A 27,784-nucleotide genomic window follows, 5' to 3' on the forward strand; every position below is an offset into this window, starting at 1 on the left:
TGGACCAGGAATTCGTTATATCTTCCCATATACAGAAAACGTATTTGAAATTCATGATATTGCTCAGAAGATTTTCACTACAAAAATAATGGGTATCAGGGATAGCGGTTTTTCAGGCTCTCTTTCGAGAATCGAACTCTAATCATCCGTCACCTATCACTATCAAGGTAGAGAACTATCTTATCATCAAAAGTTGATAGGAAAGATATTTAAATGATACATCACCAGCACGAAGGTTGTGAGATCCGTCGACTTATCGTGAATCGTTATAGCAATGGGCAGAGCCTGCACCTTAAATCTAATAAATGCATCCCTTCCAAAAGTTGTGGTTTGTTGCACATATTAACTCTAGAATTACTATGGTTATCCGAGTAGCAAATACCATCAAACAAACTATAACTGCTTTAACGAGTCATTTGCAATTTTACAGTTTGAATAGGTTAGGGATGGAAATATAGATTCAAGACCGTGTAGTGGCATCATTTGGTCAACAAAAAAACCTTGGTGATTATTTTTGGTATTAATTAACGTTACAAGATATTATGATTGCGTAACTCACAAGTCACAACACCTAATTGTTGTTGTTGTTTCTTGTTTAAGAATCCGTGATTAATAAATATATTAACGGTGGTTAATACATCACGAAAGTTGAAAGCGAAGCCGGCAGAGCCAGCTGCTCTACAACACAGAAACATCCACCGTTGCTTCCTCATGGGCCTCATATTTGCAAATTGCACGGGGAGACCGACAACACTCTCAAATAATTCAAATACTACACTCTACACAACAAAAATTGTCAATAAAATACTAATATGTTCTTATATACAACAACACAATTAGCAGGAATGATCAGTTTTTCACACTGGTTGCAAAATTGATCAGTTTTTAGTAACGACGATATACTTTTTATATATTAATGACTCAACGATGACGTAACAATCACTCAATAATAATATTATAATCACATAATAAATACTAATCATTTCTACAACTAAATGTCAAAAATTGATTCTTTTTACTAACTGCCCAAAAATTAATATATTCAACCCAAAAGTACACATGCAATCAGCCCGAAAACTAGTTATTGAAGTCGGATTTGGATCCTCTCCTGAGTCCAAGGTGAGGATCCTCCTGACCAAGAATTGTGGACCGTTAGATTTTCATCTAATGACTATAATTATTATAACTCTAAAGGAACCCTTTATTTGTAGCCCACAATCCTTGGTCAGGAGGATCCTCTTCTTGGATCAAGAGAGGATCCAAATCCATTGAAGTTGTAGTTCATAGAGAAATTGTGTTAGAACCTCCACCGCTAGTTTCTTGTTCCAATATATATAACAAGATTGTTGTCCCAGTCATGATTCACTTATCTTATGATTTATTTTAGTAAATTTTTTTTTTCCTTGACAAAGCAATCACAGCCAAAGCTTTGCCAATCAGCGTATGAGGAGAGCCGGAGGCAACGCGTTTTTAGCACATGTGACATGACTAAACATATTTACTCTACTCTTGTATCCCATGTTGACATTGAGGAGCAAGTCCAGCGGAAGCTTTGGCCCGGTGGATAGGGACCTTTTAAATCCAATCCCCCTTCTTCTTTGCTTCAGCTCATGCGGACAATTGGACTAAGGGGAGCCTGTGGAAGAAGGGAGGCAGGAATCCATGGCCCGAGAGCCCGAGGGGTGTTGATGCAAGGTTGACATCATGATTACGTTAGCTACATTATAAAATTAATAATAAATTAATGGTAAATATAATAAAAATTCCGAAAAAATTTAAAAATTAAAAAAAAAAAAAATTTATATAAATATCTTATCATTATCTTCCAACTTACACCACAATTTTATATTTTCTCAAATACTTTGGGTTGTAATTTCTTATTTAATGACACGTGGTACAACGAGACTAATTAAAAATCATATCCAAAATTACAAATATTTTTTTTATTTTATAAAATAAGAAATACTAATATTTTATTGTCTATTGCCATGGCTATTTAGTTTAGGGGTGGAGATGTAAAAGACAATTATTGTTCATTAAAGATAATTACTATTCATTGGAGGGGATTTAGGCAATTGCCCTGGGGGGGCCTTCCAACGCTGGAAGTGCTCTTATAGGTGGATTTTGCATCTTTTAGTACGCCTTCAGGTTTCATTTGTAGGCAAGCAACTAAACATAGTTATGTATCGGTTGGCTATTTTCGGCATTATATGGTTTGTAACATATGTTGGAAATGTGTCATAAAGCTAATCGTGAGATGATACTTTACAGACATTTACATATTAAATTATTTTAGTTTAAATTGAAGGGCAAAGATTTATTGTTTAAAGCTGTTTCCTTAAATGTTACACGCTTAAAGTATAAGTACAATGAATATGTAATTAAGAGAATGTAATCAAAAGAAGTTAAGTGTCATGAAACCTTTCTCTTTCATACGCATATCCTAAACGTTTTTTATATAGAATTGTCAATTGGGCATTGACTATCCAGATAGATCAATACATCCTATCTTTTTTCTCTGCAGAGTGGCTGGTCTCGAGTCATTGGTGTAAGAAACACCTAGCCTTTCTCTGGGACCCTTTGTTCTTTTTTACATGCCCACTTTGTTTGATTATTTAACAAAATCTTGTTTATTTTGAAGGAAAAAAAAAAACACACACACACATAACATAAGAGGAGGAGAACAACTTACATGAAACCAGTTTACCTTCACGTGACGTCCCGATCTAATAACACAAAATCACGTGTTGAAAAACTTTCGTATATCATTATTTTATTAAAAACAAAAAAGTCACGGTTTGTTTCGTAAAACTCATTCTCTATGAAAAGCAGATTGAGCATTTAGCGGTGGAACAAAGCATGACCATAAAACTGCACCATAGTATAATGTACAAACGTTAAGAACGCCAGAGAATCTGCAAAAAAATCGGTGGTATGGTTGTCCTTTAGAAAAAGGCGTTGAGTTTCCAATTTCATCGGCGTAACTCTTGGAGCTGCTGAATTTAGTGAGGCAGAAGCAGCAGCCCCATGAGATATAAATATCTATATAAAATACCAGTAACGAATTCATTCGTCTCATAAAGGACATTATTCCCCTACCACATATATAGACAAGACAGACTATATAGTATAAAGTATATATTAAATACTACGTTACTTACCGCATTTAAATAAAAATTCACAAAGGCATGCAAAGCATTTGGGCCATTGGAACTAAGTCAAACAATTTCTTACATGATTTGTTAATTTGACATGAAACGATATAAAATTTACATGTTTTGGGTCAACTATTAAGAACTCATTAAGAAGTCGGGTTGTAATCGGGATCAACCTATAAGACATCATTTGCTTAATCTCACATGGTGATATTCTATCTTTCCAGGAGTACAACCTGTATGTAGTCTATCTTCCTAGGGAGCATACTTTACAAGAGATAGACGTTAGGCATAGAAATTTTTTGCATGACTTATTAACCTGAAACAAAATGACACGAACCGTTAACGAATTTGGTCGTTATCAAGTCACATGTTAAAAACCCATTAAGATAATGAGTTTGACACGACACGACAAATTAAAATAACGAATTTAACACAAATACGACAAACACGACCTGTTTGTCAAGTTTAATTGGGAACCCAACCCCACAGTCCCTCACCCACCCTAATAATTTCTTTTAGTTGCGAATAAAACCCTTTAAATTTGACACTTTCTCATATTGGACTCGTATGGACATCATACTCGGTTAATGTGGCATTGATTAATTAGTTTTTTTTGTTTAAATTACAAGGACGGACGGAGGATGAAGGGGTCTTCAAGTGGCACTCTATGTTGGCTCCACGAGTATGCTTGGCTATTTTTGTGTTTATATTTTTTCAATCCAAGCGACTAGTTGGACCTCTCTCAAGTCCTCTTCTTTCAATTATATATTATATCATTGTCTTTGTTATTTGTTATTTAGGAGAAAGTTAGCTGCCTTTCTCTTTTTACTTTCTTACGCGTTACGTTATTATCTTGTAACGTAATTGATGATTCAACTCATTTTTATCATTAAATTATATTGCACGATGAGAATAAATCTAGAGAAAATAAAAAGGTAAAACAACTAGCATTCCTCTTATTAACCTGATTGTGAAGGTTGGCCGACCTTAGTCTTAGACAATAATTTATTAGTTTGATTGTCGTATATAGAAACCAGGTTGTCTGAGTTTGATTCACACAATTTTGTTCATGTTTTGGTGTGAGTTTAATAGTTGTCAAGTCTTCCACAGTGATTCAAGTAGTGTGATACCTATTTATAAGAATCATGTATTTTGAGTTTAAATTATACAGCACAACTGCTACATTAGTGTGAGTTCAATAATAATGATATCACACTATGAGTTTGATATATTGAACTCAAGATTTCATATCATACTCAAATTCTTTGGCCCACTATAGAAGTGTGATTTCTATATGAGTTCAATATATTAGTATCACACTCACTTTTTTTCGCTAGAAGACCTTAGAGCCGTAACTTTTAATAATCAAACTCATGACACCTGTGTGTTTCACCGAACAATAAAACTCAGTCCTATTAAACTTAGATTTTTCGACTCAATATGAGTGCGATTCTATTTTATAACAATCCAACTCGCCAAACATTGTTATAAAAGTAAAACTAACATAAGGAAAAGTCCAAAACAACATAGGAGTCATATACTTATTAGGAATCGTTTAGAGATGAAACAGTTTCAACGAACTATTGATAGAGTCTTCCAGCATGATCTAATGTTATTCATTTAAAACGTATGTACCACACCGTGATTCAAAATGAAGGCCAGTAAAAGTAAAACTAACATAAGAAAAAGTCTAAGACAGCACAAGTCATAGACTTATTAGGAGTCGTTTAGAGATGAAACACTTTCACCGAACCATTGATACATCATTCCCTCCTTTATTTATTTCCTTTTATTGCCTATTTCTTACTTAAAGCCTTAAAGGTAGGGCTCCCCATGTCATCCACCACCTCCTCCTTTTGACTTCATTCGTTTTAGATAAAGCTAACCCTCTGTGATGTCTTGAATCAGATAGAGTGTCCACATTTATAATCACAACGCACATATGCACACTTTTCTCGTCACCAAAGCAACCTTAATTCTTGTCTCGGTAGGAAATGTCCATATATATAAATCCATCTTCTACGTTCATTCATCTTTGGTAGACTTCATTGATAAACTGTTAAATTTTCAAAGAGACGGAACAAATGGTAGAACAACAATATTGTTCACAACTTAACCACCTCTAGTTCAGCAAAAATGAATTTTATCCTAAAAGCATCGATGTAATTAGAAACGGAACCGTGTAATTATAAGTTGTAACTTCTTTTGTTGAACTTTTGACGTTAGATTTCCAACCCAATGTTATTATGGTTTTTTTAAAAGACACAAAAAATTCATGCAAGGAAGAGAAATCACAATTTAACATCTATACATAATCTTACGCATGACGTTTTGCATGAAAGAAATTGAACTGCGTCCAAAAGATAAATCAACTTTTTCTTGGACGAAAAGGGGTCCTCTCCATATCTCTTCCTCCTAATTCAACAAGTTCGGGGATCCGAATCATTGAAATTTAATCATACGGCTAAAGTTATTATAACTTTTAAAGTGGGTCTCTGTTTGTAACCGTTAGATCAAATTTTAATGGTTCGGATCTCCAGACTTGATGGATTATAAAGAAGGAATCCAAAAATGATCCCTTTCCTTCTTGGACCACGCAATATTGTACAGTATGATGCTTTCAAACATTGGATGCCTCAGAAAATGTAAAAAGTTCTGTTAATCTTGTTTTAATCAATGGATTTATCCATTTGCTCAAGACTCAAGAGAAAAAGAAAGGCTAAAAAACCAAATCATAAATCCAGCAAAGGGGACAAGAATTAAAAGTGAGGGGTATCAAAGAGGTAAAGCAAGGAAAGGAACCCTAGAAAAGCAGGTTTGCCACCAAAGCCGATGTTCACCGCCCTGTGGTCCCTTCTCTCCGTACCGGCAACCCATCCCAAACAATTTGATTAATTTTACTAATTTATTACTATAAATAAATAAATAAAAAGAATCAGAATATAAAAATTTAAAAACTATTATATACCTTTCACTAAAAACTATTATACAAGGAACAACTTCCAACCCTCCAAAGAATTTTCTGTTCTACGTACAACTGTGATTAAACATTAACATATATAAAAAAAAACAAGAAAATTAAAAAATTAAAAAATAAAAAGAAAAAGAGATTCAAAAAAGTGGGAAAATGGTGTGCCTCTTATTGTCTGGTCTTTTGTAATCTGTCTCCAATCATCCTGAGCTCAAACTTCTTCACAGAACCAGCAACCATTCTCATGGTTGTGTCCACAACATAAGGTATTTGGTCAACATTGGTCTCCGTCGTGTTGATCAGCTGCCGGCAGGGCTCACGCCGGGTGGCAATGGTTCCGTGGTAATGGAAGTACTTGATCCTTCTCTCCGTCTTGTGAGTCGTCTTTCCCGCTACATTCTGCGACATGTGAACGCCCGTGGCGTACACATTGCGCGGCTGCACTGCGTATTTCCGGTCCCTTCGTATTCCTCTCTTCACATCTTTGTACACAAGTTTCTCAAACCCCCATTTCCTGCAGCATCACAATGTGTTCATATCAGCATGTGAACACAGACTATACTTCTATTGCCAGAAACCGATAAAATTGACATTTGTCGAGCTTAGGTAAATTCTTTTTGTTGGTTCCGCTGAATTTACCCATTGGTAATTCTCAAGTCCCAACAAAACTGTCTTAATCTCTTAAGTTTTTAATTAATTTGATTGTTTTAATGGTCAACATCAGTCTTAATCTTACTTAAATAATCAACAATACATTCAAACATGACTTCTTTTTCTTTCAACTGATTCATTTCTTCCCTGACCAAATCTTTCATTTCCAAATTAATATTTAGATCTTAACTAATAAACTAATATATAATTAACTTTGGTGAATTCAGATACTAAACTATTATGGCCAGACCATGTGCATTTTACTTAAATCTTCTACCCTTTGCGCGTCTTAACTAATCAATTAGTGTACACATATCGTTGTGTTCAAAAGTTTGCATCAATAATTTTCTCTTACCAAAAGAGTAATGCTACACTTACCACGTATTTGTATTTGTATCGTCTTTCTGATAGATGTAGGTCCCACCAACACATGTGGGGTTAATTTCTATTAGAGAGATGATACAAATATGGTAAGAGTAGCATCTTTGCTACCAGAATTAACATATAATTTGGTAGTTGGGATCATGTTACATGCATCTTACAGAAGTAAAGAACATCAATAATTGAAGAACTATGCTTCACAACACAAAAGCAAGAGTACAAGAAAGATGGGTCAAAATGTTACTAAAAGAATAATTGAGGTCCTCCTCATGAATTAAAAAAACAATGACTTTAACAAAGTTCAAAGCCCCCACCCCACCCCACCCCACCACCGCCCACGTGCCCTAGTAAAATGAATGTGGAGGAGGACTAGGACTAGGACTCGGAGGACCCTTCAGCAAAAGCAGAGGAATGTGCCAGCAGAATAAACATTTCATGCCAACAGACAACTTGATCAAAATTTACATTTTCAACATCTAAATGCAAAAGGCTGCAAAAAAGTCCACCCGTAATTATGATTGCATTGCAATATACAGCAAAGGTGACAAACAATCTCATGCAATTATTGCCAGAATCCAATGCCCAACGACCAATTGAAATGCACAACAACGCATGAAATTGTGGAATTTGGTTTCATTTGCACACCAGTATAATCAACCCAGATGTCAATCAACAGCAGTAATTCAAAGATCTCACATTTCCAAATCTGAACTAATTATTTGAATCCGAAATCTCGTAGTAGTTTAGATTAGATTAATTAGAATATCGTTCGGATAAAAAATGCAGCGAACCCAATTCAGAAAATGCAAAAACAAGAGAAGCTTGATGGCAAAAGATGAGATGGGTACCTGTAAGTTTTGCGGTAATCTTCAAAGAGGCAGAGCTTGTTGCTCATCGGCATCTGCTCGATGGTGAACTGCGTGTAATCCGACAGGGAATCGAGCACCGACTTAATGTTGCTCTTGGGAGGCATGTAAATGTACTCGTCCACATCAAAGAAGAACATCCACTTCGCCATGAATTTATACCTGTGCAAGCAATCATTCACTACCATGAACTGGTTGTGATAATACCCATCGAACCTCTCCTGCTCCCTGATGTCCTGCAGCGTCACGTATCCGAGCTCCATCCATGGCTTCAGAACCTCCAGCACCTCCTCATGGATCCCCCCGGCGTCGTGGATTACGAAATGGGATCTCGGCCCGAACAGCCGGACGTGGTAAGCAATCCACTCCCTCACTCTCTGGGGACTCAGATTTCCGAACAACGAAGACCCACAGTAGAAATAGTCGTATTTTGGCTTGGCGGTGAAGATTCCGGCGTTTACAGTTCCGGGGGCTTCAGTTAAGGCCTGTATTGTGTCGGTAGTGTTGAAATTCCGGTCTCCGCCGCCTTCGGTGGTGGCTAATAGGAGGAGCTTACCGCCGGAGTTGTCAGCATTGATGGGCTGGGAGAATGTGCAGTTCACGACTACGACGGTGTAGACCCGGCCGTAGCCCCAATCCGGGAGGATTTTATACCCGATTGAAGAAATGGGTGGGGTCGAATTGAGATTGGGGACCCACTGGCACTCGTACTTGGGGTTGGAGAAGACGTGGAGAGGCTTCGAGGCCAGACCCACAACGGCGAAAGTGTTCATCCCGCCTCTGTAAGTTCCCATGGTGATGAAGCTGTAGGCGGCGGAGCCGTACGGGTTGAACGCCCGTTTGAGGACGCCATTGCTGAGCACCTTGTCGAGCTCAACAGATGGCGGCGGAGGCGGCGGTGGCGTTGGCAGCGGGGAAGATGGTATTGATGATGGTGCTGGCGAAGAGAGTAGTGCTGCAGCTACGGCGGTTGCGTTGGCTATATCTGACTGGACCGGTGCTTGGGCGAGGGCCTGGACTTGGGCCGGAGGGATGACTCTGGAGATGCAGAAGCGGAGGTCGGAGGTGGAGAAGGTGAAGCGGGAAGGGATGAATTGGAGAAGAGTAGCAAACGTGCAGAGGATTAACAGAGCCGTGAGTAGTAGCTTCAGCTCCACGGCGTAGTTCCAGACGACTCCGACGGGCAGCTTCTTCTCCTTCGCCATCGATGTGGGTAGAGCTTTCGTTTCTACTGAACCAGAGAGAGAAAGGAAAGAAGTTAAAATTCTCTCTCTCTCTCAGTGTCGTTTGCAATTCTTTTGTTTTGGGGTTATATATACGAGTGTATGTTATATCCAGCTGTGATTTAATGAATTTTTGTAATTTTTTTAATAAAAGATATTATCTATATTAAATAAAAAGGGATAGGGTTAGTTTTATAATAGATTAGTAATAATATGATTTAAATTTATTTTTATCGAGAATTGAACTTAAGATCTTTCATTCATAAGTAAAAAAAAAAAAATTCTAAATTGTAGTACTAAGTGGCATATTTTATTTTTTATTTTTTTGAGGGAATAATTGTCTGGGGAAGGACGGAAGGAAAGGAGGATTTGGGTTTTTGCCGCTTTGGTGAAGTTTTATATGCTTTTGAATAGTGTTGGGAAGCTGAAAAATTAACGGTGAGGATTAAATTGGCCACTTTTAAATAGTTTGGGGGTGAATTAGCTGAAAAATAATTTCAGGCGGTAATTGACAGTTAGTAATAATTAGGGGGCCCATAGTTCCAACGCTACTGTAAATTGGAATATTCTAAAAAAAATGTGAAATGAAATCCCAATTAATCTTTTCCTTCTGCCACAAAATTCCAATAAATCAATAAGGTAAAAAAGTCTAATAAATCGACTAGGAGAATAATCACTTATCATTATAGTCCGATAGAATTTATTTTTATTGGTAAGTGAAAGGTTTTAAATTTAATTTTAAAAATAAAGCCACTTAGTATTACGGTTTAGTGATATTTCTCTTCACTTGTGAGTGAGTAAGAGGTCTTAGGTAAAATTATCGCCGCCAAAAACGAATTTGAACCACATTATTATGGCTAGCCTATTGCGAGACTTGGCTCACTTCTCTACCACTTGAGTGTAGATAATATTGTTTGTTAAAAAAAAATTTAAAAATAACGCATTCTTTTCTAAAATTATTATGATTGACCTATTGTACCACTTACTTCTGATCCCCCGTTTTTGTTATAAATATATTATTTGTATTAAGAACAAACTTACTAATCAACTAGGAAGGAATAACCAAGTTATTCCTTGTGGAATGGAAAACCAAATTATCCAACCCTAAAGGTTCCTAATTAAAGAAATTAGAAACCCAAAGTCTATTTTTTGTTTTTGGTTCGTATGTTTGTCCGAAATCAAGCATTAGATTAATATCTAAAACGAACTTGTTGCCTTTCTTGCGCTCTAATTAATTATTGGACTCGTGTTTTTACTTTTTTATTTTTATTTTTATTTATAATTATGTGGTGTAATTTACTAAATTTCTAAATAAAAATTGTCTTAATTGTCGCCCTACTCACCAAATTTGCAACCTAAATACAACTCTAACGATGGACTATAAGTTGCTTTTACTTGAGTGGTAATGCTAGAGTGATCATATATCTAAATCATATTTTGTAAACTATATGACGTAATTGTTAATGATTAAATTATTATTTAAGTGTATTAACGTGTTTATTTCTTACTAGTGACACATTATATGATTTGCAAATGTGATTTGAAAAGTTGATCTACCTAGCATTATTCTTTAGTTTGAGAATCCAAACTCCTTAGCCGGTCAAATTGTAATAAACTGAACATATGACTCTTTAAACGTGTATCATATTTTAATAGCAAAAGATAAATATGTGTACGTAATTTACCTGCAAACCGCACATATTAATCGAATTAGAGTTTACAACCTCATAATATATAGATGTTCTTATTAAGAATGTAATGAAAATTGCAAAAGAAATGGATGATTGACGTTGGAAAAAAATGCAAAAGAAATTCAGAAGGAAGGACATCAAATTAAAAATTACAAACAAAAAAGCAACACATATTTTGAGTTGTTTTTCACGAAATTTTGTTCCATTCATTCCTCATCTATTTCCTATCACCATTATTCATCCTTCATTTTCCTATATATTTTATTCACATATCAAACGCAAAATTTGAAATAAACAAAAAAAAAAAAAAAAAAAAAAAGAGGTTATCAACAGGTCCTTAATAGCTAATGTTTCGTTGAAGCATATCCCAAATTGAAAACCGAATGAATTTAAATGCTCCTTCTATTGAAATAGTGAGCCGTTATACAGATTATGAAACGTTCAAGTTTCCCATAGTATCAAGATGTCGTTGTGTCAACATATCTTATCCAAATAGATATATATTTTTAGTTCAATTTTTCACATGAGATCGTGGCAAGTCAAAAAGTGCCTTTTTGTACTAAATTATGAGTATGATTAATGGTGAATTAATCACTGAACTGACTCTGTACTTTGAAATGTTTAATCGCCATGAAAATTGTTTAAGAAATATGGTGGAGGTTAATCACCACCCCACCCCAGCAGAATCCAAGTCAGGCGCGTCGGTGGCAAGGGGATTGACAGGGGGAGTAAGATTCTCTCTCCTTCTATTTTCATCCACTTCCCTCCCCTCTTCTTACACATTGATTTTTGTCTTATTGTTTCTATAAAAAAAAAATCAATATAAAATGTTGACGTGGTTTAATCGTGACCGTTCAAATAGGAGGAGAGTGAAGAGGAGAGATTAGGAGGGGAGAGAATCCTCCTCCTATATATAGAAGAACAAATACCTCTTTTATTTTTACTGAAAAAAATAAAAAATAAGAGGTACTGGTTCTTCTATATATAGGCCTTTGGTAAGCCAAAAATGAAAAAGAAAACGATTGCACTATTAACGAGCGCTTCCTATAACCCATATCATATATATACAGAGCACTACAATGGACGTAGCCCAGTTTTAAGAGGGAACCCCTTAAATCTTGTTGTCCATAACGTTAAATCTTTGCCCGGAGCCCACTAAGGGCTGAACATACTAATCTTTGTTGACGTCGCAATTTTGAGCTTTAACAAATTCTTAGGATTTTAAAATTAGATGAATTCCACCAATTATGTGTGTGCAAATGAAAAAAATGTAATATATATATATATATAGAGAGAGAGAGAGAGAGAGAGAGAGAGAGAGAGAGAGAGAGAGAGAGAGAGAGAGAGAGAGAGAGAGAGAGAGAGAGAGAGAGAGAGAGAGAGAGAGAGAGAGAGAGAGAGAGAAGTTTGAGAGAAATGTGTAAGAGAGTACGTGAAAAGAGGTTTAAATTTTTATTTCTTAAAATATAAAATTAAAGATATACTATGATAATATGTGGGTGGGAGAGAAAAAAGAAAAGCAAAATTGGTTTTTGCAAAATTATATTATTACCTATAATTTTATCTTGCGATAGAAGATTAAATTATTTTTTCACACTCAAATAAAATTTTGTTAATAAAAATTGAATTGGTAGTTATTGTAGCTTAGTTTAGGGTGTTGCAGCCACCACCCAACTTTACTCTCGAAATTTGAATTACAGAGTTGCTCTATCGCCATCTCTCACGTTAGAAATCTCCAGAAAAACCAGAACGCATAACCCTCTCGGGTCCGGCGGTCCTCCCCTGGAACTCACCCCTTCCCCTTTCCGCGGCATGTAGCAGAGCATTTGCACAAAATATTCAACATCAATGAGCGAAGCTGCCAAGGTCATATCAATTTCAAACATTTACATTATTTCAAGTACATTTTTGCCAATGTGATGTGAATTTGACATGATCAAAGTACTTCACATGCTCGTCTGAAAATGGCAATGGTACGATGATACATTTGTTATTAATTATATATTTAGGTCTTTGAAATGGATTTTAAATGAATTCGACAAGTGAATTATGATTTTAAAGATAATCGCTTTTATGTTTTTATATGCTCTGCAAAAATGAAGGATTTGAAAGGGTTTGATTATTTCAAACGGACGTGCATGGCCAGGGTGACCTCTTACCAAAAATACATGCACGCACAAGATTACATAACTAAATAGAAAATTGGACAAGGTCGATGTCATCTACTTATATTATACGCAGTTTACGCGTCAATTATTATTGATACCCATAAATATTACTTCCGAAGATTAGACAATTGTAATTTTATATGTTCATTATTCATGTTAAGTGGTGTATTTAAAATGTATGGAAGGCAACACACGTACATGCAATTTGACAATTGATTTTCTTTACTTTATTTGATCTAAACAGTGAAAAACAAGTATAGAATGTGTATTTACAAAAAAAGAAGTGTTAAAATCAGTTTGAAAAAGAAAATAGGTTATGGGTGTTGTTTTCCATCTTGAAGAATGAATGTGCATTATTGTTCTGATGGTTTGAGTTAGGCTGTCTGAGGTTTTTTTCCTCCTTGTTTTACCAAAAAAAAGAATGAATATGCATTTTTTCTTTTCATTCACAAATTGCCTTGCCAAATTAATGACATGACAACTGGTTAATTAGGTCGAATGAATTCATAGTGCGACATTAAGCAAAATCTTTTTCTTAATCTCATACTATATACTAGCAAGTCGTGATTTGTGGAGAATAATGGTAAATAGACATTGTGTATAAATTTTTGGCAATTTATGGAAGCGGAGAAATCAATGTGAGAGAGGAGAGAGAGAAAACGTGGGATTTAGAGAGAGAGAGAGAGAGAGAGAGAGAGAAGTGAGAACCATCATGAGGTGGTTCAATAGTTAGAGATGAATTCAAGATCGTATACACAGCGCATTTTGAGTTCGATTTATACCGTTGGTTAATCACATAATAGTGGTCAGAAGAAGGCTAAAATGTTTTTGTGAGTCTTATCGGTTTTCGAAATGGTGGACTACCGCATCGAAGCCACCAGCTAGTTCCCTTTTAAAAAGAAAAAAGAGAGAGGGATGGGGTGAATTGCACATGTGGTGAGGGAAAAGAAAAAAACTTTTAAAAAATTGTGCTAAATTACCTTAATGCCCATAATTATGATTTTTTAAATATTTTTATTGAATTGTGATTATAGGACCAAACTATCTTTTCACCGTATTTTAATTGACAAAGAAGATTTTGATAATAAATAGTATAGATTAGTCAACAATTTCATATTGCACTCGTTTGATATGTCATATTAGTTGAAACATAACATGGGGGCCTCCAATAACTAGGCCGATGACATCTCAATCATACGTACTTTTTAACTCCTAACTAAAAAAATTGTATGATTGATTTTGTTATGGATATTCACTCACACACACGAGTCGCGAATGACTCTTAAAGCGTGATTACATACGCGAAAAAGGAATTAGTTGAATGACAGCCATTTCCAAAATACTCTATTGCTTACTAAATCAAGGAGAACGAATAATAGCGCGTCTGTCTCTGCTGCAAAATTCCGTCGAGATCCTCTGCATCTGTTGCAAAAATCAAGCGTATGAACAGAGATGAAAACCATACAGATTTCTTCAAACTGAACTTATATATCCGATGGGAACTTGACTAATGAGTAGTTAATTTCTAACTCACTCGGATGTCTCTTGGCAGCCAGGATTCCAGGAAAGCCATAGAGTTAGAGTGGGAACACTGGTTGCTTTCACAGCCTCAAATACTATTTCATAACACAAGTCGTCTATATATTTTATATACGCAGTTTCTAAATTCACGGCCACGATGGAAAAATCTTTTTCATTTTTAACTTTCTTATGTTTGAGTTAATTATGGGCTCGTTTGAATTTTTTTTTTTTAAATGACTAAAAACGTGTTTGTTGAAATTGATTTTGGATTCTAAAAGCACTTAAAGTACTTTTTAGAAAAAACATCAGATATGTGATTTTTAATGAAACTGAATTTTTTTTAATTTTTTGTTAAAAATTTGACTAAACATACATTTTAAAAATATTTTATATGAAAATATTTTTGATTATTTTAAACACACTTCCAAACACCACTTTAATTTCTCAAACGCGGTTGAGGAAAGGACGTGGTAAATCCACCCATGCAATACAACTTTTGTCCAGAAAACACATCGATTGCTTTTACTCTAGTTGGTTCATAAACCGCGTGGGAGTTCATGGCACGTGTCAGGCCGCAGTGAACGCGATTTTAGGTAAATAAACAGTGTGGTCCCACGAGCCGATGTCGTATATGTGAAGACATGCCACAAGCATTAGGTGGCTCTTTGACAGCGTCGACAATACTTAATTCAAATTTAGAGAATCCTACAAGTGTCGCTTCCTTACCATCCCTATCAAGAATAGGATTCTCTCTCTTCTTTTTTTTCTCTTTCTTTTCCTCTTTTTCTATTTGAACGATCATAGTTAAATCACGTCAATATCTTATATTAATTTTTTATAACAAGAAAAAGATAAAATAAAGAATGTGAGATGAAGAGATGGAAGATGATAAAAAAAGGAGGAGAGAGAATCCTAGTCCCTCTAAGTAACACACATAATTGAAGTGATGTTTGTTTAGGTCCAATTGCAATGTTTCTTGGTCTAACTTGTGTCAAGCGCCTTGCTCAGTCCTAATGTGTTGGAGGAACGCTACCCTGAATGATTGGTCTGACAACCTTTATGTCCCTTCTTAGGTTTCTTCCGTTGTGGATGACTAAAACGCAGCTTGGCATTTCTAAGAGGCCTGTTCCTTGGGCTATGTGTAGTAAAGTAGGTTTCTTACTTGATGCTCGGCTTCTTTGTTGATGGTCAACCCCGACCGGTAACCTGTCGTCTAGAGCAGTCGAGCCTCTTTCTTTTGGTTCTATTGGGCTGGGTTATAAACCCACATGATTTGGTATTCTTTTCCTTCTTTGGGCCTTCTCCAGGCTTGTATCATTTTAGAGGTCTGAAAAGACCTTGTATTAACATAATTATTTCGAAACCCGCTGTTGGTGTGGAAGCTAGACGTGTGTTCATGGGGAGGCTGAAATGCCTATGTGAGTCTTCCCAGCCCCCTAAAGGAGTGGATAACCATAACTTGCCACTAATTATCCTCCTTTATTTAAGAAAAAAAAAAAAAAGAGTGTATAAAGAACCACTCAAAGACCAATCTAACCCAACGAACCCAAAAGAAGAAAAGAAGTAAAAACATTTGAAGCCCACAAGATCACAAAGAGCGAGCGGCAGTTTCGAGCCCTAAAGCGGGTTCTCCTTATGGTTTCGTCATAAAACAAGGATGAGGTACATAGAGAGGCGACAAACCTGTGACTGAGAGTTTGTAGCTTCCACAGATCACAAAGAGCGAGCGGCTTCGAACTTTGGACTTGGACTTGGATCAGTGAAGAAGAGGCGATGGTGGTCGGCGGAGTTCACCTGAAATCAAGCTCGCAACATGGTTCCACTTTTCATTTTCCTATGTACCATATGTTTCTCTTTGATTTCTGCATTTTCGATGCTACCATAGATTTAAGAAGTTCTACACAAATCTCAAAATTAAATAAATTAAGAAAATTAAATACTAAAAATAATGTAACACAATCTAAAATATGTATTTTTCCTCAGAGAATGTGACATGTCTGAAAACAATTATATATATATATATACCTTTTACTAAAAAATATTATACGAGGAAGATCAAGGACTGTAAACCCTCCAAAGAATTTTCTTTTCCATAACTGTAATTAAAGATTAAAATATGAAAAAATAACAAGAAAAAAAAAAAGAAAAAAAAAAGAGATGCAAAAAAAGTGGGAAAATGGTGTGCCTCTTAGTGTCTGGTCTTTTCTAATCTGTCTCCAATCATCCTGACCTCAAATTCCTTCACAGAGCCAGCAAGACTTATCATGGTTGTGCCCATAACATAAGGTATGTCGTCAACATAAGCCTCGGTCGCGTTGATAAGCTGTATGCAGGGCTCGCGCCGGGTGTTAATGGTTCCGCTGTGATGGAAGTACTTGATCGTTGTCATGTGTGTCGTCTTTCCTGCTAAATTCTGCGACTTGTGTACCCCTGCGGCGTACACATTGCGCGGCTGCACCGCGTATTTCCAGTCCCTATGTATTCCTCTCTTCACATCCCTGTACACAAGTTTCTCAAACCCCCATTTCCTGCAGAATCACAATATGTTTAGATCAGCATGTGAACACAGGATATAATTCTATTGCAAGAAACTGACAAAATTACAGTTGTAGAGATTAGGTGAATTCTTGTTATCTTTGTGTTGGTTCGGCTAAATTGACCAAGTTTTATGCTGGATTCTAGATCTCTCTCGGACAAATTAAGAAATTTACACAAATCTGTCTTAATCTCTTAAGTTTTTAATTAATTTGATTTCTTAATGGTCAACATCAGTCTTAATATTAATTAAATAATCAACAACATTTTCATACATATGATTTCTTTGTCATTCAACTAATTCATTTCTTCACACCAAATCTTTAATTTCCAAATTAATATCTTGAGTTTAACTAATCAATTAATATATAATTAACTTCCATGAATTCGATACGAAACTATTATGGCTAGACCATTCTGCGTTTTACCTAAACCTCTGACCTTTATTGTAAACATATTGTTGTTAAAAAATTTGCATTAATAATTTCCATTACCAGAAGTAACACATAATTTTGATAATTGGGATCATGTTACATGCATCTATAGAAGAAAAAACATCAATAATTGAAAATATATGCTTCACAACACAAAAGCAAGAGTATCAGAAATATGGGCCAAAATGTTATTAAAACAAGATTTTTTTTTTTTTTCGCACATGATCATTAAAATTGACTCACACCATCAAAATGGTCTTTGAAATTAAAAATCGATTAATGTAGTCCTTGAAAATAGTTGTCGCAAATCATGTGGTCCTTCCGTCACAATTTTGTAAAAAATTCTGTTATGTGCTGACATGACACATAAATAGGCTCCATAAATCATTTTTATCACAAATGTTCCCTGAAGTTGAAAATCAATCAATATAGTCCTAGAAATAGGTGTCTCAAATTAATGTGGCCATTCTGTCACAATTCTGTCAAAGATCTGTTATGGGTTGATGTGTAATTAACTAGGTCCCACAAGTCTAATTGAATTAGAAATAAGTTTAATAACTAATTTAAAAAGTTGTCGACCCAGTCTTGCAATCACCCTTGATCCCATCCAATCCACACTCCTTTACCTCCACCCATGGTAGCTTTCGCCGTCTTTTCTTTGAATTTTTTTTTTCTCAAGACACCCATCTTTACACCCTTCACCGAACTAAACCAGGATCAGGACCACCTTTGGTGATGCCTTGGATTGGTGATGACTTCTGTGACATCGATCACCGTTAATATTTGGGCTTCGACATCCTCATAACTTTAATCTTGGAGAGCATGTTCGGTGCTACCCTAGTGATCTTAGTGACATGGAGAACGATGAACTTTGCCTTGAGATAATTCCATTGTAGAAAAAGATGTTTTGACAACTTTTTTAATTACTTATTAAATTATTAAACCCACATCAGCGCATAACAAAAATTTTAGCAGAATTGTGACGGAATGATATTTTTAGGGACTACGTTGATCGCTTTTCAATTTTATGGACCATCTTGATGGTGTGGATCATTTTCAAGGACCATTTGTGATAAAAACTCGTAAATCTTTTAGAACCCATTCATGTACCACATCAGCTAGCATATAACAGAATTTTTTTATAGAATTGTGGTGGAATGACCATATTGATTTGCGATACCTATTTTCAAGGACTACATAAATCAATTTTTCATCTCAAAAGCCATTTTGATGGTGTGATCAATTTTAGAAATCATTTGTGATAAAAACCTTTAAAAACAATAATTGAGGTCCTCCTTTTGAATTAAAAAAACAATCACTTTAACAAAGTTCAAGCCGGGGAGGAAGATAGGAGGACCCTTTGGTAAAAGCGGAGGAAGTGCCAAAGAAAAACATTTCGTGCGCACAGACAACTTGATTAAAAATACATTACATTTTCAACATCTAAATGTAAATAGTTACAAAACAGTCCAGCCATAATCATGCATGCATGGCAATATACAGCAAAGGTGACAAACAATCTCATGCAATTACCAATTGAAAGCTGTGACTGTGACTGTGAGAGTTTGTAGCTTCCACGGATCACAAAGAGCGAACGGCTTCGAATTTTGGACTTGGATCAGCGAAGGAGAGGCGATGGTGGTCAGTGGAGTTCACTTGAAATCAAGCTCGCAACATGGTTCATTTTTTCATTTTTCTATGTACCAAAGGAAATGTTAAATTATAAGAGTCAAATTACAATTGATGGCTGCTGTGACAATTTGAAGCCTTAGAGCCAAGTCCACCGGTAGTGGATTGCCTGGCACCCAGCACCCAAAACAGGTCGGCCCCCAGCCAAATCACTCCACCCCAGCCTAAGCCAGGCAAAAGACAGGCCTAGAATCGACATACCCAACAACCAAGCCATCTGACGTGAGCAATCCCATGCTTGGCGGCCATGCCAGTGTTGGCCGTGGGGGTGTTCACCACCAAAATAAGAAACCCCAATAACACCCTTCATCCATCACCTTGTCACACTCAAATCTCACCCCAAAATAAGAAACCAGATGTGTACCTCCAGGAATGACACCCAAACAACCTAGATCATCCACACACCTATCCATGCCACCAAACGACTTTCACTTTTGGAATTTCACTGCATAATCTGACCGTCTGCACTCCTACCCGATGTAGTGGATCAGGATCGAGACTACTTTCGTCGACAAGTCCGCTCGCCGTTGGACCAGGACTTGCCGAGCTATGTGATGGTGGCTATGGGGATAAAGGGGCTGGGAAAAAAAGGCTTGATATGAAAGGGTGGGGATGGTGAACAAGGCCAAGCATAATATTTTTTTTATTATTTTATAATAAAAAATAATAATATCTTAATAAAATTGACTAAACTATTTTTTGTTAGGGGTTGAGATGCATTTGGCCTATTACTATTCATTGGCGTCCAACACTGTTCACTTGGTGGATTAAATAGGCTAGGTGCTGGCGTATTTTTTTAGGGATGGACTTGCTCTTATATCAAATTTTGTACTTCTCCAACTGAATTGTCAAATATTATTTTATTATTTAAATAGAGTTTTAAATGATTGTAATTATTAAAAAAATGTTGAAACAAAATTTTTATTGGTTGAAATGTTTATGGAATAAGGGACCCACTATTAAAATGAATAAAAAATAAATTTGACATCAAATCACTAAGCCTTCAAATCTAGTCAGCAAATAACATTTTGGTTGGAGAGACTTTTGATGTCCATATATATAGTGGCATTCCACTAGGATTTTGACATCTCCTTTGGAGATGCTTTAAGAAGTTCTACGCAAATCTCATAATTAAATAAATTAAGAAAATTAAATACTAGAAAGAATGTAACACAATCTAATATATGTATTTTTCCTTAGAGCATGTGACATGTCTGAAAACAATTATATACATATACCTTTTACCAAAAAATATTATACAAGGAAGATCAAGAACTGTAAACCCTCCAAAGAATTTTCTTTTCCATAACTGTAATTAAACATTAACAAATGAAAAAATAACAAGAAAATTAAAATAAATAAAAAAAGATATGCAAAAAAGTGGGAAAATGGTGTGCCTCTTACCGTCTGGTCTTTTGTAATCTGTGTCCAATCATCCTGAGCTCAAACTCCTTCACAGAGCCAGCAAGACTTATCATGGTTGTGTCCATAACATAAGGTATGGTTAACATAAGCCTCGGTCGCGTTGATCAGCTGTATGCAGGGCTCGTGCCGGGTGATAATGGTTCCGCGGTAATGGAAGTACTTGATCCTTCCCTCAGTCTTGTATGTCGTCTTTCCTGCTAAATTCTGCGACATGTGTACCCTCGCGGCATACACATTGCGCGGCTGCGCCGCGTATTTCCGGTCCCTATGTATTCCTCTCTTCACATCCCTGTACACAAGTTTCTCAAACCCCCACTTCCTGCAGCATCACAATATGTTCAGATCAGCATGTGAACACAGGTTATACTTCTATTGCAAGAAACTGATAAAATTACAATTGTAGAGATTAGGTGAATTTTTTTTATCTTTGTGTTGGTTCGGCTAAATTGACCAAGTTTTATGCTGGATTCTAGATCTCTCTCAGACAAATTAAGAAATTTACACAAACCTGTCTGACACACCCCGACCGAGATCAGGGCATGCTGGCCGTCACACGAAGGTGACGTAGCCATGTGCGCGTGCGGAAGCTAATAAGAAGGTAATATAAAAGTACTAATAATTAAAAACTTAATAGCATACAAAGTACTAGTGTATGTGAGACACAATTCAGAGCAAGTCTACAACAGTCCAAAAGGAAAAGATACGACATATTTACACCCGAAGGTGACCCTACAATGGTGAATGTCTGTCAGAAATGCCGGGACGCCCTCTGGGATAAACCACCGAACTTGCTAGACCACTAGAACCTGGAGGGGCGCAAAAACAAAAGCGTGAGTGGGCAAAAACAAAGTTCTTTGAAAACTCTTTAGCAAAATACATTCTAACCCCTCGCCGTAAAACCTGTATACTTCCCAGAAAATGAACATATACGTATGTATAAATATATCAATCATGTTCCATGATATGCCATTCATGCTCACACTATGCCATTCATGCTCACAATATGCCATTCATGCTTGAGAATATGCCACAACAGAACTTCATAATCAAATGTAAATGCTCAAGCGTAATTCACATCAATAACATATAATTTGGCAGCCGGGAGTCACCTAACGTGACCTGTACGGCTGCATCTAGAGCTCCACTCTCAACTCGATAACTGAATCTGCACACAAGTCGGAACCACCTAACGTGGTCTGTACGACAGGCTGGGTGTAATATATATATATATGTATGCTCTAGTGCTACGATCACGTGAAGCTGTGCGATAAATCGCGGGTCACCTACAAGTCGGAACCACCTATTGTGGTCTGTACGACAGGCTTGCACCTATCTTGGATCCAAGGCGAGCATGCGGTGCTGGTGAACATACACGTGAAGGCTGTGCCCTGGCCCTGGGCGGGAGCACTAACACCGGGGGTGCAGATTATGAGCTCTCTAAGCATTTCAAACTACTATTGCATAATAAACAGGAATGCATAACCACATGAATACCGCTTACCTGGCACTTACCTGTGCGTCCACAGCACCAAATACACATTTATATATATGTATGCCAATACTAATACATGCGATGATGCGTAAACAATATTCAAATGATGCATGGCATAAAACATATAACCTTTTCTATTTAATTTCTGGGAATTAATATGTATATAGGTATATACGGAAAACAAAAGCCCACTCACTGGTAATTAGAAGGGTCGTAGCCCCCCTGCCTCAAGTGTGAACGCTCGTCCTCGGAAAACGAATCACCTAAACGCGACAAAGTTACGAAAACATTAATTTAAAAGCACCTAAGCAACTTCTCGTAATAACTTCTCATACATTGCTCAAATTGGACAAATGAATATACCAATGTGATCTACACAACCTCAGGATCACACACATATTTTTAGAAAAAATTTTGGACCACGCACGCGCCCCCACGCGCCTGACCCCGCACGGACCTACGCGCCCCCACGCGCGGCCCACGTGCACTGCACACTGACGGTGTCAGTTGACGCCGTCAGGAATATTCCGTCAACTAACGGAATATTCCGTTAAATCTAACCAGATTCCGTCCACTGCCGTTAGGAATATTCCGTTAGACTTAACGGAATATTCCCCTGTCTTCTCCGGTGAGACTCCGGCGCCGGCGACGGCGCCGGAAAACTGGGTAATTTTCAAACCTTGTTTTCTCCTTCGTTTTTCAACCAAATTTCACGTTCTTTATACCAAAATGAAGCCTAGGACTAGTAGAACAACGTTAGACTAGTTTTAAGGCCTAAAAATTAAAGAATCTCACCTGCAACAACGATCCAAGTTCGGCCAACTTTGCACAGGACGATCCCGACGTCCAAACTCACCCAACGAACCACTCCGAGTCTCCTTGGGACCTCACAAACACATCTACAAGCTTAGAATCTCCTAAAACAAGCTAGATTAGGTTTGCATGAACAGTGCAATAATCGGACCTCGTTGAAACGACGTGAAAACAACGATATCCTTACCTGAAAATGGCACCTTTGAACTCCTCTCAGCTCCACGAACACGATGGTGGTCTTGGTTTCTTGTTTGGTGAAGATTTGATTAGGTTTGTATGTGTGTCCGTGTGTAGAGGAAGAAGAAGAAGAGAAATAATGGAGCTCGGGGAGGGAGAGAGAAAGAGAAAGAGAAAGAGAAAGAAAAAGAGAGAGACAGAGTGAGGGAATGAGGGAGGAAATCCCGGGAAAGTTAAAGTGATTGTGTGTGTGGGTGTAATCCAATACATTCCACACCACACCAACAACCAAAAACGTGACAAAAACGATCTAGGGGTAAAATCGTAAATTCAATGTACGTTTCTATAAATCCCGGGACGGGATGTTACACTGTCTTAATCTTTTAAGTTTTTAGTTAATTTGATTTCATAATGGTCAACATCAGTCTTAATATTAATTAAATAATCAACAACATATTCATACATATGACCTTTGTCTTTCAACTGATTCATTTCTTCACACCAAATCTTTAATTTCCAAATTAATATCTTGAGCTTAATTAACTAATCAATTAATATATAATTAACTTCCATGAATTCGATATGAAACTAATATGGCTAGACCATTCTACGTCTTACCTAAACCTTTGACCTTTACAGTAAACATATTGTTGTTAAAAAATTTGCATTAATAATTTTCCATTACCAGAATTAACATATAATTTTGATAATTGGGATCATGTTACATGCATCTATAGAAGAAAAAACATCAACACAAAAGCAAGAGTATCAGAAATATGGGCCACAATGTTATTAAAACAAGGGGTTTTATTTTATTATTATTATTTTTTCCACAAATGGTCATTAAAATTGACCCACACCGTCAAAATGGTTCATGAAATTAAAAATCGATTAATTTAGTCCCTGAAAATATGTATCACAAATCATGTGGTCCTTTCGTCTTAATTTAAAAAAAAAAATTGTTATGTGCTGATGTGACACATAAATGGGCTCCATAAGTCGTTTTTATCACAAATGGTCCCTGAAATTTAAAATCGATCAATGTGATCCTAGAAATAGGTGTCTCAAATCAATGTGATCCTTCTGTTACAATTCTATCAAAGCTTATGTTATGTGTTGATTGTAAAACTTACTAGTTCAAAGTTTCACGTCAATTGCATACCCAATCAATTGTGGGATGCATGTATTTATAATACTTTCATGATTACAGATTGGGTTTGAAAACCCTATAAACAAGGAAAGGATTACAACCACAAGTTCAGATTACAACAGAAAATCAAATAGCCAAACAGTCCTATAAACTAGGAACAGCTGAAAGGATAGGAGTTTGAACCAAGTCAAACTCCACAAGTTTCAGTGATGCGCTGAGCATGCTGATGTCATCTAACACTGATATGTACACAACTGGGTCCCACAAGTCTAATTAAATTAGAAATAAGTTTAATAATCAAATAATTAATTTAAAAAGTTGTCGACCCAGTCCTGCAATCACATCTAATCGAAAGCCACACTCCTTTACCTCCATTTATGCCATGGTAGCTTTTGCCATCTTTTCTCTGAAAAAAAAAATTCTCAAGACATCTTTACACCCTTCATCGAATTGAACCAAGGTCGGGACCACCTTTGGTGATGCCTTGGATTGGTGACGACTTCTGTGACATCGATCACGGTTAATATTTGGGCTTCGACATCCTCATAACTTTAATCTTGGAGAGCATTTTCGGCGAGCTACCCCAGTGACCTTAGTGACATGGAGAACGACGAGCTCTGCCTTGAGATAATTCCATTGTAGAAAAAGATGTTTTGACAACTTTTTTAATTACTTATTAAATTATGAAACCCAAATCAGCACATAACAAAAATCTTAGCAGATTTGTGACGGAAGGATAATTTCAGGGACTACATTGATAGCTTTTCAATTTCAGGGATCATCTTGACGGTGTGGGTCATTTTCAGGGTCCATGTGTGATAAAAACTCGTAAATCTTGTATAACCCATTTATGTATTACACCAGCTAGCATATAACAGAAATTTTGACAGAATTGTGACGGAAGGACCATATTGATTTGCGACACCTATTTTTAGGGACTACATAGATCAATTTTTAATCTTAGAGACCATTTTGATAGTGTGGTCAATTTTAGAAATCATTCGTGATAAAAACATTTAAAAACAATAATTGAGGTCCTCCTTTTGAAATAAAAAAACAGTCACTTTAACAAAGTTCAAGCCGGGGAGGAAGACAGGAGGACCCTTTAGTAAAAGCGGAGGAAGTGCCAAAAAAAAAAAAAAAAACATTTCATGCGCACAGACAACTTGATTAAAAAAACTTTACATTGTCAACATCTAAATATAAATAGTTACAAAACAGTCCAGCCATAATTATGCATGCATGGCAATATACAGCAAAGGTGACAAACAATCTCATGCAATTACCAATTGAAATGCACAACCACAAATAGTGCATGAAATTGTGGAATTCGGTTTCGTTTGCGCACTAGTGTAATCAACCCAGATGTCAATCCACAGAAGTAATTCACAAAACTTGATAGAAAAAGGTGAGATAGGTACCTGTAAATTTTGCTATAATCTTCAAAGACGCAGAGCTTGTTGCTCATCGGCATCTGCTCAATGGTGAACTGAGTGTAGTCCGATAGGGAATCGAGCACCAACTTAATGTTGCTGTTGGGAGGCATGTAAATGAACTCATCCACATCAAAGAAGAACATCCACTTCGCCATGAATTTATACCTGTGCAAGCAATCGTTCAGCACCATGAACTGGTTGTGATAATACCCAGCGAACCTCTCCTGCACCTTGATGTCCTGCAGCGTTATGTATCCGAGCTCCATCCATGGCTTCAGAACCTCCAGCACCTCCTCATGGATCCCGCCTGCGTCGTTGAATACAAAATGGGATCCCTGCCCGAACAGCCGGACGTGGTAAGCAATCCACTCCCTCACTCTCTGGGGACTCAGATTATCGAACAATGGAGACCCAGAGTATAAATAGTCGTATTGTGGCTTGGCGGTGAAGATTCCGGCGTTTAGAGTTCCGGGGGCTTCGGTTAAGGCCTGGATTATGTCGGTGGTGTCGAAATTCCCGTCGCCATCGCCTACGGTGGTGGCTAATAGGAGGAGTTTACCACCGGAGTTGTCGGCATTGATGGCCTGGAAGAATGTTCAGTTCACGACCACGACGGTGTAAACTCGGCCGAAGCCCCAATCCGGGAGCATTTTGTACCCGGCTGAGGAAATGGGTCGGGTCGAATTGAGATTCGAGACCCACTGGCACGCGTACTCGGGGTTGGAGAAGTCGTGGAGAGGCTTCGAGGACATACCCACAATGGCGAAAGTGTTCATGCCGCCTCTGTAAGCTCCCATGGTAATGAAAGTGTTCATGCCGCCTCTGAAAGTGTAGGCGGCGGAGCCGTACGGGTTGAACGCCCGCTTGAGGATGCCATTGCTGAGCACCTTGTCGAGCTCAACAGATGGCGGCGGAGGCGGGAAAGGTGTTGATGACGGTGCTGGCGAAGAGAGTAGTGCTGTATCTGCGGCGACGGTGGTGGCTATATCTGACTGGAACGGTGCTTGGGCGAGGGCCTGTGCTTGGGCCGGAGGGTTGACTTTGCAGATGCAGAAGTGGAGATCGGAGGTGGAGAGGGTGAAGCGGGAAGGCCTGAATTGGAGAAGAGTAACTAATATGCAGATGATTAACAGAGGGTCAGTAGTATCTTCAGCTCCGCCGCGTAGTTCAAGACGACTCTGACGAATAGCTTCTTCTCCTTCTCTGCTTTCTCCTTCACCATTGACGTGTGTAGAGCTTTCGTTTCTGCTGAACCAGAGAGAACGGAAGACGTAAAATTTCTCTCCCGCATGTCAGCGTAGTTTGCAATTCTTTTGTTTTGGGGGGTTTATATGTGTTTTTTCCAGCTTTGATTTAATGAATTTTGGTTTTGTGAATTTTTGTAATAAATGTCTTTTTTGCGGGAATAATTGCTTTGAGAAGGATGCAAGAAAAAAGGGACACTGGAACACTTTACCGTTTAAAATTCACATGCCAAGGTGAAAAATATTGTGCAAAAAACTTAAGGTAGCGGATATTCTACTTAAAGAGTCTTCTTAACATTTTTCTATAAGGAAATGAAGGTTTATTTTTTTCCCGCTTCGGTGAAATTTTATTTGCTTTTGAATAATTTGGGAAATTGAAAAATTTTACAGTAAGGCTTAAATTGGCCACTTTTAAATCGTTTGGGTGATAAATTAGCAGGACAAATTGCAGGGGGTAAATGACAGCTATGTAATTGGAATTCCAAATGGATAATGTTAGGGATACCAAATTTTTAAACAATTTTGCAAATCATATGATATGTCAACAATAAGAAATAAGCACGTTAATTAACAGTTAAGTAATAATTTAATCATCAATATGCATATCATTTGGTTAATAAAATTTAGTGTAAAAATTTGATCTCCTTAACGTTACCAAATCCAAATAGTAAAGAAATGTGAAATGAAATCCCAATTAATCTTTTGTCTTTTTGCGCAAAATTCCAATTAATCCATTAGGGAAAAAATTCTAATTAATTA

At 37.0% G+C, this 27,784-nt stretch overlaps 1 protein-coding gene and 1 pseudogene across 2 annotated transcripts; both read right to left on the reverse strand.

The window, feature by feature from the left end:
• Nucleotides 1-6,140: 6,140 nt before the first annotated feature.
• On the reverse strand, nucleotides 6,141-9,290 carry LOC137729520 (galactan beta-1,4-galactosyltransferase GALS3-like). Of its 2 annotated transcripts, none has more exons than XM_068468488.1 (2): nucleotides 8,010-9,290; nucleotides 6,141-6,643 (listed from the first exon to the last, which is right to left on the reverse strand). In XM_068468488.1, the coding sequence occupies exons 1-2, from the start codon at nucleotides 9,230-9,232 to the stop codon at nucleotides 6,298-6,300; spliced, it is 1,569 nt and encodes a 522-aa protein (XP_068324589.1). In that variant the 5' UTR covers nucleotides 9,233-9,290; the 3' UTR covers nucleotides 6,141-6,297. The 2 variants fall into 2 exon arrangements, with proteins under 2 accessions (XP_068324589.1, XP_068324590.1); XM_068468489.1 differs by lacking the exon at nucleotides 6,141-6,643 and adding an exon at nucleotides 7,510-7,651.
• Nucleotides 9,291-16,818: 7,528 nt separating this feature from the next.
• LOC137728468 (galactan beta-1,4-galactosyltransferase GALS3-like) lies at nucleotides 16,819-27,003 on the reverse strand (annotated as a pseudogene).
• Between the last annotated feature and the right edge of the window lie 781 nt (nucleotides 27,004-27,784).

Source organism: Pyrus communis, chromosome 3 (assembly GCF_963583255.1).
Source record: "Pyrus communis chromosome 3, drPyrComm1.1, whole genome shotgun sequence".
NCBI classification, from domain to species: domain Eukaryota; kingdom Viridiplantae; phylum Streptophyta; class Magnoliopsida; order Rosales; family Rosaceae; genus Pyrus; species Pyrus communis.